The sequence below is a fragment of the Pseudophryne corroboree genome, chromosome 5 (genome assembly GCF_028390025.1).
Source record: "Pseudophryne corroboree isolate aPseCor3 chromosome 5, aPseCor3.hap2, whole genome shotgun sequence".
Taxonomy (NCBI): domain Eukaryota; kingdom Metazoa; phylum Chordata; class Amphibia; order Anura; family Myobatrachidae; genus Pseudophryne; species Pseudophryne corroboree.
In genome coordinates this window covers 185182884-185197706 of record NC_086448.1, presented here as the reverse complement: position 1 = coordinate 185197706, position 14823 = coordinate 185182884, and the positions used below count along the sequence as shown (strand labels likewise).

General features: G+C 42.4%; 1 protein-coding gene across 6 annotated transcripts in view; it reads left to right on the top strand.

Moving 5' to 3' along the window:
• Positions 1-14823, top strand: part of DIP2C (disco interacting protein 2 homolog C) — an 820289-nt gene that overhangs the window by 719503 nt on the left and 85963 nt on the right. For all 6 annotated transcript variants that reach the window (XM_063921929.1, XM_063921931.1, XM_063921928.1 and 3 more), the window contains 2 exons: positions 10345-10513; positions 13314-13484. In XM_063921929.1, the coding sequence (XP_063777999.1) occupies positions 10345-10513; positions 13314-13484 (340 nt within the window). The remainder of the gene's footprint in view (positions 1-10344; positions 10514-13313; positions 13485-14823) is intronic.

The following is a 14823-nucleotide window of genomic DNA, read 5'->3' as shown; positions in this document are numbered from 1 at the left end:
ATAGTGCCCATGCATGTCTCCTGAGGAGCCCGTCTATACCCCATGGTCCTTACGGAGTCCCCAGCATCCTATACGGACTAGGAGAAAAAGATTTACCGGTAGGTTTAAAATCTTATTGTTTCTTATTCCAGTGTCAGATAGTATAAACCCTCCTCAAGTAAACTAACGAAAGCTAATACCTTATTGGTTACATCCCGTATGCATCACACTATTAATTACTAATAATTAAAACAAAATAAGGTGAGAGTTGGCTGTCATTGGAGTGGGAAGTACATTGTTCCAGTTACCTACACCTGGTACTAGTGATCAGGTCTTTAGGCACCAGGCAGATTCACCAACTTTTTAAAACTCTATTTTGTATTACAGTATATTGTTTGCCTGCAGTTCATGCTTTACGTTCTGTCTGTTATTGTGATCCATTCCTACTGTTGTTATAATGCAAGTTACTGCCTTGTCACTTATCTGCTGACGATTGTGATCTTCTGTTCTTTTAAAGTCTGCCCACTAACTAATGGTTGCCTCCCTCTACTACTATTTTAATAAAGCATTAGAATAATGGAGGATATTACACTATCAGCATCTGACATAGTGGTGACTGCCAGCACAGTGGCAGCAGCGTTGCTTACATTTGATTCTGCCTTAGATAAAGGGTTTGCCCGTCTGCTGTCCTCTTTTGTTCGTGCCCTAATGCTTTTATCTGATCTTTCTACCAGTCAGGATACTTTCTATCATGGAGTAGTTGACTCTGAAGTTTCTCTTTCTCCCTTGTCTAACATACAAACATAGAATGTGACGGCAGATAAGAACCACTTGGCCCATCTACAGTAGTCTGCCCCTTTTTTACCATATTTTTACCTCAAACCTTATTTGATCATTATTTCTTTGTAAGGATATCCTTATGTCTATCCCATGCATGCTTAAATTGCTGTACTGTCGACTTCCGGTTCCGGTCTTGATGGGATAGGGAGTCTGCAGAGAGAGCTCCGTCCCTGCCACCCCGCATAACCACCTTTTATAGGCTATATACAGCCTCCACAGCTCCCGGGACTGAATCTACCGCCTCCGCGATCGCTTTGTGACGTCCGTAGCCGCAGCTTCCCAGCCTCCCGCGGACGCCTCAGCGAGGCAGGAGAAGCACCGAGCGGCTGGCAATATGGCACCAGACACCGCCTCAGAAGCGCTCACCCCTGCATCCAAGAAAATGGCTGTGGAGGGCACAGGGTCCACTGCCTCCCAGGTATGCCAATCCCCAGATGCCCCAGTAACATATGGCGATGTAGTGGAGGCTATCAGGGCTACTATAACCCCCCTTCTCTCCCAGGCTTTGTCTGACATTACCCAGCAGCTGACACAGCAAGTCACTCTCACTGAATCTCAATTACATGCTGCTACTCATGATATAGAAGGACTGCATCATTCTGTAAGAAACACTGACTTCTGAAAACTATCAGATATGGACTAAATTAGACGACATCGAAAACAGGTCGAGAAGAAATAATATAAGGCTGGTGGGCTTACCTGAATCCGTGAAAGGCTAATTTTGTACGATTCACCCTCCCGTCACTGTTGGGTATTGCGCAAGATTGTCAAGATCTCATGATTGAGCGAGTACATTGTGTGGGGCCAGTCCCTACCCCAAATAGGCTGTGACCACGTGTGACCCTCTTTCGCTGTCTGAATTACCTTCACAAGGTTGCATTTTCGTCTGCCTCACGTACAGTGAAAAATATCCAATGGGAAGGGAACAAGCTATTTATCTTTCAGGACTACTCTGGAGCTGACCAGGTCCCGGAAAGCTTTTTCCCCTATATGTTCTCAACTTGTGTCAGAGTGCCATAAATTTGGCCTGTTATATGCTGCATGTTTACACCTGTATGAGGGCACTTCCCACAAAGACTTCCTCTCTAGAGTTGATCACTCAGACATCACTGACCCTCCTGCTGCGGCCACCTGAAAAGAGTGATGTACTTGCTATACTGTTGCCATTCACATTTCGGACGGTTTACTGACCTACTACCTTCCTGAGTTTTTGGCGAGGCTGGACTCTCGCACTCTGCTGATTTGACCTGAAAAATCTTTTTCACATTGGATTTTGCTCTTTTCCATGTTCGTCCTCCAATGCATAGACTGCTATATCCTTGGTTTCTTTCATTTAGTTTAATTACCCGCCTCAAGTTATATCTCACCTGGGAACTATTGCACTCTGGATTCTTAATCTCCTCATTTCCTGATTGGCTTCCCTATGGATCATTATTGGCTGCCTGGGATCCTTTCTACAGTTTTATATTTACATCTTTGCAGGTCTAGTATGTTGTTGGGCAGCCCGCCCCGGAGCAACTCTTGTTCATGTCATTGCTATTTTATTGTCATATTACTATCTTTTAATATGTTCATATTGCGGGGTGGCTGGATGGGGCCCCCTACCCATTTTGTTGTGTTACTAGCACCTGTGTGTGAGCTGGATGTTCGTGTACAGCTCCGACATGTTTGCTAGCCGGAAGTATACGGCTGCTTTTTTCATCTTGTATTTGAATATCTTGTCACTGATATTGTGCCGTTGCCTAATTATGCTTATTTTCATCTTGGTTTCCTACCCCCTTTCCTTTGTTTGTGTCTCTCTCCTCCCCCCCTCCTCCCCCCTCCCTTTATCGCTGGGACACTTTTTTCTTTATTGATCTGGTCTATGTTTGGTTCAGGTACCTTCTTTTTGCACTCTCTCCTGAGTAATGCCTGATTTAACAGTGGGGTCATGTAATGTTGGAGGCTTCAGCTCCCCAGCCAAGAGACGTAAGGTGCTCCTTTATCTTACTAAACAACATATAGACTTGGCACTCCTCCAGGAAGCACTTCTGACTCTGGATGAGACTGCAAAACTGAATTGCTTAAATTGGCAAGTGTTGGGTTCTAGTTCATTTAATTTTAAAACTAGGGGAGTAGTTATATTGATCCAGCGCCATGTACCATTTGATATTATATCCACTATAGTCAACCCGAAGGGTCGTTATGTGATACTATCGGTTAAGATTCATAATTGGTCTTATTTACTGTGTAATGTATATGCCCCCAATGTGTATTCAAAATCCTTCTTTCAAATGTTGATTGCCAAGTTGTGTCCACTACTTTCAGATCCATTAATTATTTGTGGTGACCTGAATTTTATTTCTTCCCCTTACTTGGTCAGATCTCAGGCGCCTACTAGGTCTCTTACATTACCTAGGTTAGTTGTTGCTCTTTTGGGCGAGAGATTACAGGCAGTAGATATATGGAGAGCCCTGCATCCTATCGACAAGGAATACACATGCCTATCAGCAGCGCACCACACCCTCTCTAGAATAGATTACATATTACTATCACAACGTCTTTTACCACGGTAACGAGTTCTCGTATTGAGGCAATAGCCCTCTCCCATACCTCCCAACATGACCCTCTCCAGGAGGGACAGAATGCTCTGCTCCTGGACTTCCCTCATAATGTATGATTGCCAGCACCTCTGCTGAAACACTTTTCTTATCCATTAACCTGTTCAACACAAATGTTGACAATCATAGAGAAAGAGAAAGTCCAGAAACAGAGCATTGTGTCCCTTCTGGAGAGGGTCATGTTGGGAGGTATGCTCTCTGATCATGCCCTGGTCTCGGCTACCCTTCACTTTCCAGACACTTCTACTTCCCCTAAATTATGGAGATTCCCCTCATATCTAGCAAAAACTCTCTCAAATTCCAGCAACGCTTGGAATCTGCTTGGGTGACCTTTAGGATTGACAATTTAGCTCATTTGGAAGATGATCCTCTCCTGTTTTGGATGACAGCTAAATCGGTCCTCAGGAGTGATATTATTTCTTATGTTTCTGCCATGAATAAAAAATATGCCTCCCAATACATGGAATTTCAGGGTAACTTGTCGAAATCCTTTCAGCAATACAAATCTTCTTCTATGCCACATAATCGACTTTTATACATTGATGCTAAGACACATTTTGATGAATTCATGAAACTGATAGGAGATAGGTATCTCTTTTCTGTGAATTAGAAGTATTATAAATTTGGTAATAAGACTGGGAAATTGTTGACACCTTTACTCAATGGTTCACGCCCCCCAATGGTCACTCATCCATTGCGCACACCATTGGGTGTTCTGACCACTACCAACAAGGAAAGTTCAGTAGTGATGAAATCCTTCTATCAGGACTTATATTCAGCCTCTTCATCTTCTCCCTCCAGGTGTTCGCATGAGAATTCTTCCTGTCCCCCTGCTTTTTGGGACAACCTTCCTATTCCACATCTTCCAGCGTCCATGGTTCAGGCACATAACACCTATTACGCTGGAAGAAGTCCGCCACGTTATTGGTTTGTTTGGTCGCGATAAGGCACCTGGTCCAGACGGTTTAAGCGCAGATTTTTATAAAATTCTTCTTCCCCGTTTATGTGATACACTGGTTAGAGTTCTGAATGTTTTACTGTCTTCCACATCCCTCCCTCTTCACTTTAACACGACCATACTAAAAATTTTGGCCAAACCCGGTAGGGATCTCTCACTTCATGGTTCCTACCATCCCATATCGCTCCTGAACCTTTACTATAAATTACTTACCAAGATTTTAGCTGACTACATCAAATTGTTACTTCCCCATATCATTCATAATGAACAAACTGGGTTCATAGCGGGGCGACACTCTGAAATTAATGTTCGCCGGGTACTCTCGGCAATATATGTATCCAATAATTTACCTCCCTCTGACCTCCCACTTATTCTATCCCTAGATTCTGAGAAAGCATTCGATATGGTCGAATGGGATCACCCATTCCTTTCACTCTCCTGATTTGGATTCCCAGATTCCGTTAACAAATATCTGAAACTATTATACTCTGACCCTCAGACTCTGGTATCATGTAACGGGGTTCTTTCCTCCCCTTTTACGATAGGTAGAGGCACAAGGCAGGGCTGTCCCCTACATCCCCTACTTTTTGCGATTGCCTTGGAGCCCCTGGCAATTGCACTAAGGCATTCGGAAAGATTTACAGGAAGAAACCATTTGTAGCTTTGTACAAACTTATGGCTCCGAAATTGGCAGGCGGGATAGGTATTCCGGATTATGCATCCTACTCTCTGGCTTCTTTATTTAGATGTGCTGCTGATTGGCTGTTTCACAGGAACCTTTTTATTGACCCAGTCTTGGATGAGGCACTTTTTTTTATCCTTACACAACAGGAGCTCTCTTATTATCCAAATCTTCCTCAATCCCAGCTCACATACTCCACAATCCCCTCTTTCATGATATTTATTATGCCTGGATCACCTTACATAAGAAATTTCATTGTAATCCCTTTACCGCACTGTGTATCCTGTTGTGGGATAATCCTACGTTTCCTCCCTCCCTTTCTAACTCCAATTTTCTTGCCTGGAAAGAGAAGGTTCTCACAGATTCCTCAAATGTCTTTGATCCTGGGGGCGCTCTGCTACAGTTCTCAGTTCTTCAAGAGAAATTTGACCTTCCACATTCACATTTTTTCATGTACTTACAAGTTCGCCATTACTTAGGTTCGGTCACTCACATTCAGAAAACACCACGGGGTGTCTTAAGTTTACCTAATCCTTTACAAGTGACTTTGAATGTTCATAAAACGGGTCCTACACGCATTAGACAACTTTATTCTAACGTCGGCTTCAACTGTTACTAGGTGGGATAAACTCCTGACACAATGGCAGAAAGATATACCTCATCTTACAGACCATCAACAACTTATGGTAGTACTCATTATGTTGCCGTAATGAAATGGCTAGCCTCCCCATATTTACAGGAGGTTCATTTATGCACCCTACAAAGAGTATATATCTCCCCAACCCAACATACTAGATTTAACCCGTCTGGGATCCGGGGAATGCCCCAAATGTCATGCAAGTATTATTTCCTATTTCCATATGTTTTGGGAGTGTGGTCGGATACGCCCATTCTGGCATAAAGTGGTTGCGTTTGTCAATCAATTACTGGTTCTGGGGGTTACAGCATCACCATTGACCTGCCTATGTGCAAATTTTAATGAATGGGACTTGGGACCATCCCGCAGCAAATACCTGCAGTTTTTTGATGGTACTAGTGACAGTGTCTAAGAAAATTATATTAACACACTGGCTTTTAGCTTCCTCCCCCAAACTAGGTACACGGGAAGCTCTTACACATCTTGTATTTCAACAGGAAATCTGCCCAGGTTAACATTGAATCTGGAGTTAAGTCTTTTTACAAAAAATGGGGCCTTTATATCGATTCACGAGATCAAACCACACAAACCCAAAATCTTTATGGTATTTGAATACACAGAATGGTTTCTTCATAGAAGACTTTTGGACGACTCCACACCCTGATCCGTCCTCTCTCTGATCTCTGGTTTTTAATAATTTCTACAATTTTTTGGTACTATTGTTACGGGGTACTATCACATATTTACTGGATCAAAGGTACTGATATTTAACGTCTTTCTTGTTCCCACCCTCCCTTATGTGTGTTCCTTTGACTTCTCTCCCCCCCCCCTTTCTCTCTAACTTTTATATATTTGCACTTTGATATTTGAATATTGTTGCAGGTTGTATGGTTACTATTTTCTATGCTGTAGTCATGGAACACATTCAGTTGCTGATATCAGTTACACTTGGTACTATTTTGTGAAAACGAATAAACAGATTTAAAAAAAAAATTGCTCTACTGTCTTAGCCTCTACCACCTCTGGTGGGAGGCTATTCCACTTGTCCACTACTTTCTGTGAAGTAATTTTTCCTCAAATTTCCCCTGAACCTTCCTCCCTCCAGTTTCAATGCATGTCCTTGTGTTCTAATACTTGTTTTCATTTGAAGAATGTTTCCCTCCTAGACTTTGTTAAAACCTTGATATATGTGAAAGTTTCTATCATGTCCCCTAGGGAGGCCAATCCCGGGATCGAAGGGATCCTGGGATTTAGGGCCAAAACGTCCAGGATTCAATCCCGGGATTGGAAGCTCCAATCCCAGGGATTGAGGAATCACTGTTGAGCGTCCTCAGGATGCTCAGACACTGCCTGGCTTCCTCCTCCCAGCGCGGTGTGACATGCAGTGAGAGGTCATGCTGCGCTGTCACATGCCACTGGGACCCGCCGGTATAGAGCTGATGATGTGTCCCATCCGCCCGCCCTTGGTTTCTGGTGAGTTATGTGTGCAGGGCAGGCGGGGCAAGGGAGGGCGGGCACACAGGGGAACAGGAATCCCGAGATTGACCATTTTTCAATCCCGATATCGGGGATTGAAAAAAATGGCCCGGGATTGGCCTCCCTGATGTCCCCCCTTTCCTGTTTCTGCTCCATACTATACATATTGAGATTTTTTTAGTCGTTCTGGGTATGTTTTTTGTGATGTAGGCCATGCACCATTTTAGTTGCCCTTCTTTGTACAGTCTCTAATGTATTGATATCCTTCTGAAGATATGGCCTCCAGAATTGAACACAGTATTCTAGATGAGGCCGTACCAATGACCTATACAGTGGCAAAATTATTGCTTCTTTCTGTCTGCTGCTGATTCCTCTCCCTATGAAACCAAGCATCTGACTAGCCTTCCTCATTGCTTTGTTACATTGATTACCTGCCTTTAAATCACCTGTAATAGTGACTCCTAGATCCCTTTCCTCCTCAGTAGTTTCCAGTATAGTGCCGTTAATACTATATTTAGCTTTTTGATTTTTGAGACCCAAGTGCATTATTTTGCATTTTTTGGCGTTAAGCTCTAATTGCCAAGCTCTTGACCATTCCTTTAGTCTACCTAGATCCTCAATCATTTGTTCTACCCTTCCTGGTGTGTCTACCCTGTTGCATACCTTTGTGTTATCTGCAAAAAGGCATACATTCCCTTTGTACTCCACTGGTAACATTTCTCTCCTGTGAATGCACTCCATTTACTACAACTCTCTGGTTTATGTCCTTGCATCCAAGATCTTATCCATTCAACCACCTTAGTATCCATTCCTAAACTTTCAAGTTTATTTAGCAGTATCCGATGTGGGACAGTGTCAAAAGCGTTACAAAAGTCTAGATAAGCTATATCTACGGCTCCACCCTTATCTGTTAATTTAGTCACACAGTGAAAAAAAGTTAATAAGGTATGTTTGACATGACCCTCCTCCCCCTTCAGTGAATACATGCGGTTTGGGATCCTGTAAATTGCTGGATTTCCCTACTACTGATGTAAGGCTCACTGGTCAGTAGTTGCTTGCCTGTTACTTGCTTCCACTTTTGTGCAGTGGGACTACATTCGCTCTTTTCCTGTCTTCTGGGATTACTCCTGCAGCTAGTGACTGGTCTAATTCAGTACTCACACACACTAACTTCACACCTGCTTGTACAGACGGTGGCATTCTATTATACTACTACAGTACATTATATATTTAGCCCCTTATCATTAATTTAGGTAACACAAACCCTTGGCCTGCATCAGCAATATTTTTGGATGATCAGGCCAAAGCAGACTGTCCCAAGGCTTACCTGGGGGCTCATTCTCTTGTGCTGACCTCCCAAGCATTATTGGTTTGCTAAGATTTTTCTGATTTAGTTGCCCAGTTACACAATGGCTTCTCCATGATTTACAACTTTGGGGGTCATTCCGAGTTGTTCGCTCGCAAGCTGCTTTTAGCAGCTTTGCACACACTAAGCCGCCGCCTACTGGGAGTGAATCTTAGCTTATCAAAATTGCGAACAAAAGATTAGCAAAATAGCGAATAGACACTTCTTAGCAGTTTCTGAGTAGCTCCACACTTACTCGGCATCTGCGTTCAGTTCAGTGTTTGTCGTTCCTGGTTTGACGTCACAAACACACCCAGCGTTCGCCCAGACACTCCTCCGTTTCTCCAGCCACTCCCGCGTTTTTCCCAGAAACGGTAGCGTTTTTTCACACACACCCATAAAACGGCCTGTTTCCGCCCAGAAACACCCACTTCCTGTCAATCACATTACGATCACCAGAACGAAGAAAAAACCTCGTAATGCCGTGAGTAAAATACCTAACTGCATAGCAAATTTACTTGGCGCAGTCGCACTGCGGACATTGCGCATGCGCATTAGCGACTAATCGTTCCGTTGCGAGAAAAAAATACAGAGCGAACAACTCGGAATGCCCCCTTTATACACAAGCACACCCTCACATTTACCCTCGTCTTCACAGTTAAAATAGTGTTATTTGCCAAATGTTAATTCTATGGTATTGACTACTTTACTTCATGCATCTGAAATTTATTTAGCACTGGGTCACTGCTCAGTTTACCTTTTAGAACTCAGACAGATGCAGTGTAAACTGACTCACTCCCTTTTGCTATTTTAGTCTTTACGAGTTTACTACCATTGGACTCTAAGGCCGGGATGTAATGAAGTCTGAGTTCAGCGGCCCGTGTGGGATGCATACCGAACTCAGACGTTTATTTTAAAGGAGCAAACATTTACAAAGCTAAACCATGCCTTTTAAATTATTGTCCCTTTAAAAAAAAATGTCTGCGTTCAACCGACATCCCGCACGGCTGAGTAACTCGGACTTCATTACATCCCGCCCTAGGTTTCACATTGCTCACAGAAACTAGTTTTATGGGGGCGTCTTACTGGTCTTTTATGATTAATACTCTTAATTTCGCAATTGTAAGCCAATGCTTCCCTACCCGTACGACTGTTTACTAGTGTACTATTTGAATTATTAAAGTTACTCTGGTGCACCAGTGTAATTCCTGGTGCACAATCATTGTTCATTGGTTGAGCAAATCAAGAAAGTGTGGTGTTCTGAAATACTTCTGTTCTAGTACGTCTGCAATATTTTTACATCTAAATGTTTCCTCTTTTACTTACTTTTTCTTTTTTTGTGTTTTCATCCCTCCCCTTTTATTTTTATATCACAATTTCTACTGACATACTGAGTTATATTGCTGTACTTCGTGCATGTCATTCCTGGTGTCATAATTGTTTTTCTTGCAATAATGCCAACACCTTGGTTTACTTGTGTGTCAGAATTAATAAAAAAGAACTAAATAAAACAAAAGTGTGATGATATGGTAATAATGGAAAGAGAACATACAGTAAAAATTTATATATTTTGTCTTATGAAAAGCAAAGAAGATGTGTCCTATATTCTTAAATGTGTATATTCAGCATTAATATTCTCTCTTTTTATTACTCAGTACGGTTCTTTTTTGGTATATAAAATGTACGCCATAGATTAGTGACATCAAATAGTAAATTAGATTTAGTAGTTATGTACAGGTTATAGGGTCCTGCACACTCAGCAATGTTCATGTCATAAAATACTGCTGCTTGATGCCTGCAGCATCCTAATGTCTCCTGTCTTCACAGCGTATATTCAGGACACCAGTCTATTCTAATTCCTCCCTCTGAGCTGGAGATCAATCCTGCCTTGTGGCTTCTCGCTGTGAGTCAGTACAAAGTGAGAGACACATTCTGTTCCTACTCGGTAATGGAACTTTGTACCAAGGGTCTTGGCTTGCAGACTGAATCCCTAAAGGTAGTAAATACATTTCATCCCATATTGTGCATTTATGTCTTTGTCATAAAGGCCACAGTGATGTATAGGATTACATTATTCCCAGTGATTTGCTTTGTATGTAATGTTACATACTGTCATTTTGGTTTAGACGTGTCATTTTTACTTATTACTTTATAGTCCCTAATGTGTGGTGTTCTCACAGTCATGACGTGGTTCTGTAAGTATAAGTAATCCATTCCCGACATCTGGCTTTCAGCCTTGCAGATATCACACCGGGGTACTGTTACTGTATGTACACAAAAACTGCATCAGTTCTGAAAGGTGTTGTACACCTAATGGCAGCCCCTTTTTACTAAATACCCCCCCTATTTGGAACGTCCCTCCAAAACACTTGAGACCCCTGCAGTCCTCTCATTAGACAGCTGCTCTCAGCACCACAAGAGACTGAATCCTCCTCCTCACTAGATGATAACTTCTGTCATGAGTATTCCAAACTCTACGGGAAGTGTTTAATGTGACGCTTAGTTGGATGGCTGCATTTCCTGACAACTTGGGCCTGCGTTCCATACACATTGCTGTCCTCTGCGGGATTTATCCTACATTCCAACCCCTTTCTCTCGAGCAATGTCTCCTCATCTTCTTCTCTCCTTTGTTGCTGAGCAGTGTTTGCTATGAGTTATGCTGGGTATCCCAATGGAGCAATGATGCATACCTCTCACCATAAAGATAATTTTACACCAATATTCAATTACCAGACTGTAATTCTCCTCTATTTAGAGCAGGTGGTGAGTGTGACTTTTAGCTCATGTTCTTTCAACCGCAGGCAGTGAAGGCTAGCATGAATGCCTGATCATTACCCATATCGCAATAGCGCTAACAGGCAGTCTCTGTGCTATTGTACTTAATCACCTACAGTAAATCAGAGCTGATAAGCTAGAGGCGCTTTTAGAAACTACAATCGATGTCCTGTTCTGATTTCTTCATAATCGCATCATTTTTATTTTTAATTTCCTGTTCTGTTGGCATTTGTTGCATAAAGTCAGTGTCTTCGGTATGCGAAAGAAAGAAATGAGACCATTGCAGCGCCAGTATTGATAATGGTCTGTTCCACTGCGGTTTGGTTAGAGGACAAAAACACGGACTGTTGCAATCAGTTTAGGGAAAGGTATGAGAAAAGTGATGGGCGTTCATGGACAATGGCTAGTAGTGCGCGCTAAAAGCATACCCTCCAACTGTACCTTTTTAGCAGGTACAGTACCTTTTTTTTTATGGTCTGTACCGATTTTTTGCTCTCCAAACTTCCATTGAAAGTATAAGAAAAGGGCTGTGACCACGCCCCTTTACCAGTGGCCACGCCCCTTTCCTGATTTGTACCAATTTTTATGTGTAAAATGTTGGAGGGTATGAAAAAGGGGCCGTTCAGTGGGTGTATTATGGGAGTGTTGCAGGTGTGTCAATGCAAGCGGCTGGATTAACAGACATACAGCAGCAAGCATAGGAGGCCATAGTCAGACAGTAAAACTTCACCTGCCATATGTCTGCTACGAGTTTCCATGCTGCGACTGAAGGTGGCATAGATATAAGGCCACACCAATCAGTATTACAGTGTGCACAGGTGCTAAAAGTGGGCATCTAAGCCCTTCCGCATATAGCCATACAGATGTACACAAAGGGAGGAGTCTGTAGTAGCATTTACATTAAGTCACAGATGGGCAATTGCCAGTAGACCCTGCTGCATGTGACTCAGTACAATCCCCATAACTCCACAGTACAGCCTTTCCACAGCTGCTCTGTCAGTAGACAAAATACAGATCAATAAATCAATAGCTATAGTAGAAAATAGGAAAAGCTTCCTCACCTCATATTTCATCCTTATAAACATACATATGTATACTCTTACATCTTGGCTGTGTGCGCTATAAGTCGCGTTACACATAATGCGTGAGTAGAGTGTGACTCGGTAGCGCAGAGCGTTTTTTATTTTTTTGCAATTGATTCTGCATGTTTTTTTCCCGCAAAAATTTGTCTTAGTCGCAGAGTAATGCAATAGGAGCTTGTGCTGATTAAAATGGTATGCAGCATGCCTATATTGTGTGTGTGTGTGACCGACTGTATTTGTATGCAAAATTCTATATTACGGTGTTTCCCTGGAAAACACTGTAACGTGGCATTTTGGATGCAGATAAAGCCGCAATTACACTGCAAATCATTTTAATCAGAAGGAACTGCTTGTGTGTCCTATTGCATTACAATGGGGAAAAAAATGCAGAATAAATTGCAAAAAAAGACCCTCTGTGCTACCAAGTCCCGCCACGTCATGGCGCCACTTGAAGGGCTGTTTACCGTGACTGCAGCAAGGATGTAAGAGGACACATCTGTAGGTTAAGTTTTATAATAGAAATGTAACATCTATATTGTATATAGGGCTCTATATTCCCACTGAGCCACAACAGCTGTCCAATCACCAAGTGAAACTTTTCTTAGACGTTGAGCTCTTGATATTTCCCCAGGGTGTGGGACACTTATGGTTCTGCATACTTGGGAGGAAGGTCTAATCCTTAAAAAAATATATAATGGTACTAATAACTGTTGCTGGAGAAATTAGATAAAGAATTCACGAAAACCATCACTGCCCTCTATGGGCCTAGTCTAACCTAAATAAACAGATATCGCTCCAGTCTCCTGCCACTAAAAGAGCAATTCCTGGGCATAGATGGAGACACCAAGATTTGTATTTTTGTAGCATTAGAGACTTGCTTTTTATGCTGTGCACAAGGTTTTTAGGAGCATAAATGACCTATGTCACTTGTTCTTGCAGGCACGGGGCTTGGACCTCTCCAGAGTACGGACCTGTGTGGTAGTGGCTGAGGAGCGCCCTCGAATCTCTTTAACCCAATCTTTTTCAAAGTTATTTAAAGACCTGGGCCTCCATCCGAGGGCTGTAAGCACATCCTTTGGCTGCCGTGTTAACCTAGCCATATGTTTACAGGTACGATATTTCATTTATTTATCATTCACTGGTGTTTTGCATATTAGACAAATATTGGCAATGTTTTACTAGTTAATTTTAATAAAGCATATGTTAAGTGTTTTAAATATTTTTGGCAATGTTATTTACCACCAGCATGGATTTTGGTGAAGCTGCCTCTATAGCACTTTACATGCTAAACAGGAACCCTATCCCACACAGATTAGCTGCTAAAAGAGCAAAATCATCTGCAGGTGGAATCGTGTCTCACCTGGACAGTGCAATGCTCTGAATGCTAGAGAGCAGAACACTGATTACCGTGTCCTGGGCTTACTGATTCTTGCCTTGGAAATTTTTACTTTTAAATCCTCATTTTGCAAGATTTACGGATTCCTGAAGCACCTGGATTATTGTAGGAATAAGAATCTAAGACCGTTTTACTGTAGTTTTCTGAGATGGACTTTATAGACTGATCATCTTTCAGGAGACAGGGGTGTACTGTTTTTCTATTTTTAGTTATGAGACACCTGCTCAAAAGGCTGAAATGTAAATTGTATACCCTGCTGTATGGGCTTCAGAAATTGAGTATGCAGATGTGTCCACACGATGATGGTGCTACAGCCTAGAAGAGCAGAGAATGGGCCTCTCCTGAGCATGTGTGTCTGGCCTGTGAGCCCACTGGCCATGTGCTGCTCCGAAGAGGTCTTTTCTGTCCTTTTGTCACAGCAGAGTGTGGGGATGAACAGCTTGGAAATGGTTGTGGGGACTTGGGCTTATTGTGGAGGCATATAAAGGGGTAGGCATTGTCAGTCACAGTAGACGCTCCACCCACCATACATCTGTAGTTTCACCATTGCCTAGAAGGCTGGCATGTTAATCACTCGCCCAATAATCTGTGCTCCAGATACTCAGTGGCATGTTTGTGTTTAGCAAGTGGGCAATGTAATGTTAATTAAGGGTGAAAAAATGCCTCAGTGGCCAATGCTATTCTGTATATTCTGAAAGTAAGGCAACTATATGGTTTAGGAATGGTTCTGTTCTTATTGTTTTGGATCGGGGGGTTTTATGGTAAAAGTTGGCGTGCTGGTTTAGTTTAACTTTTTTATATTTGTGATATATACGTACAGTACAAGCAGGTAACACAGACAACAGATTATTGCAGGACACATTACTGCAAATTAATTGAATAAAGCCAAGACGGACAACATTTGAGCCCCCAGTGTCATCTTTGTCTCTTATCTGTCCTCCTGTCCTTCAATTTTTATCCCTGGAAACCTTTGTCCTTGTAGAAGTCCTTATCCTCCAGTATTCTCCAGCTGTGCATTACATTTCCTAACTCACCGCCTGGCATAATGGCTGT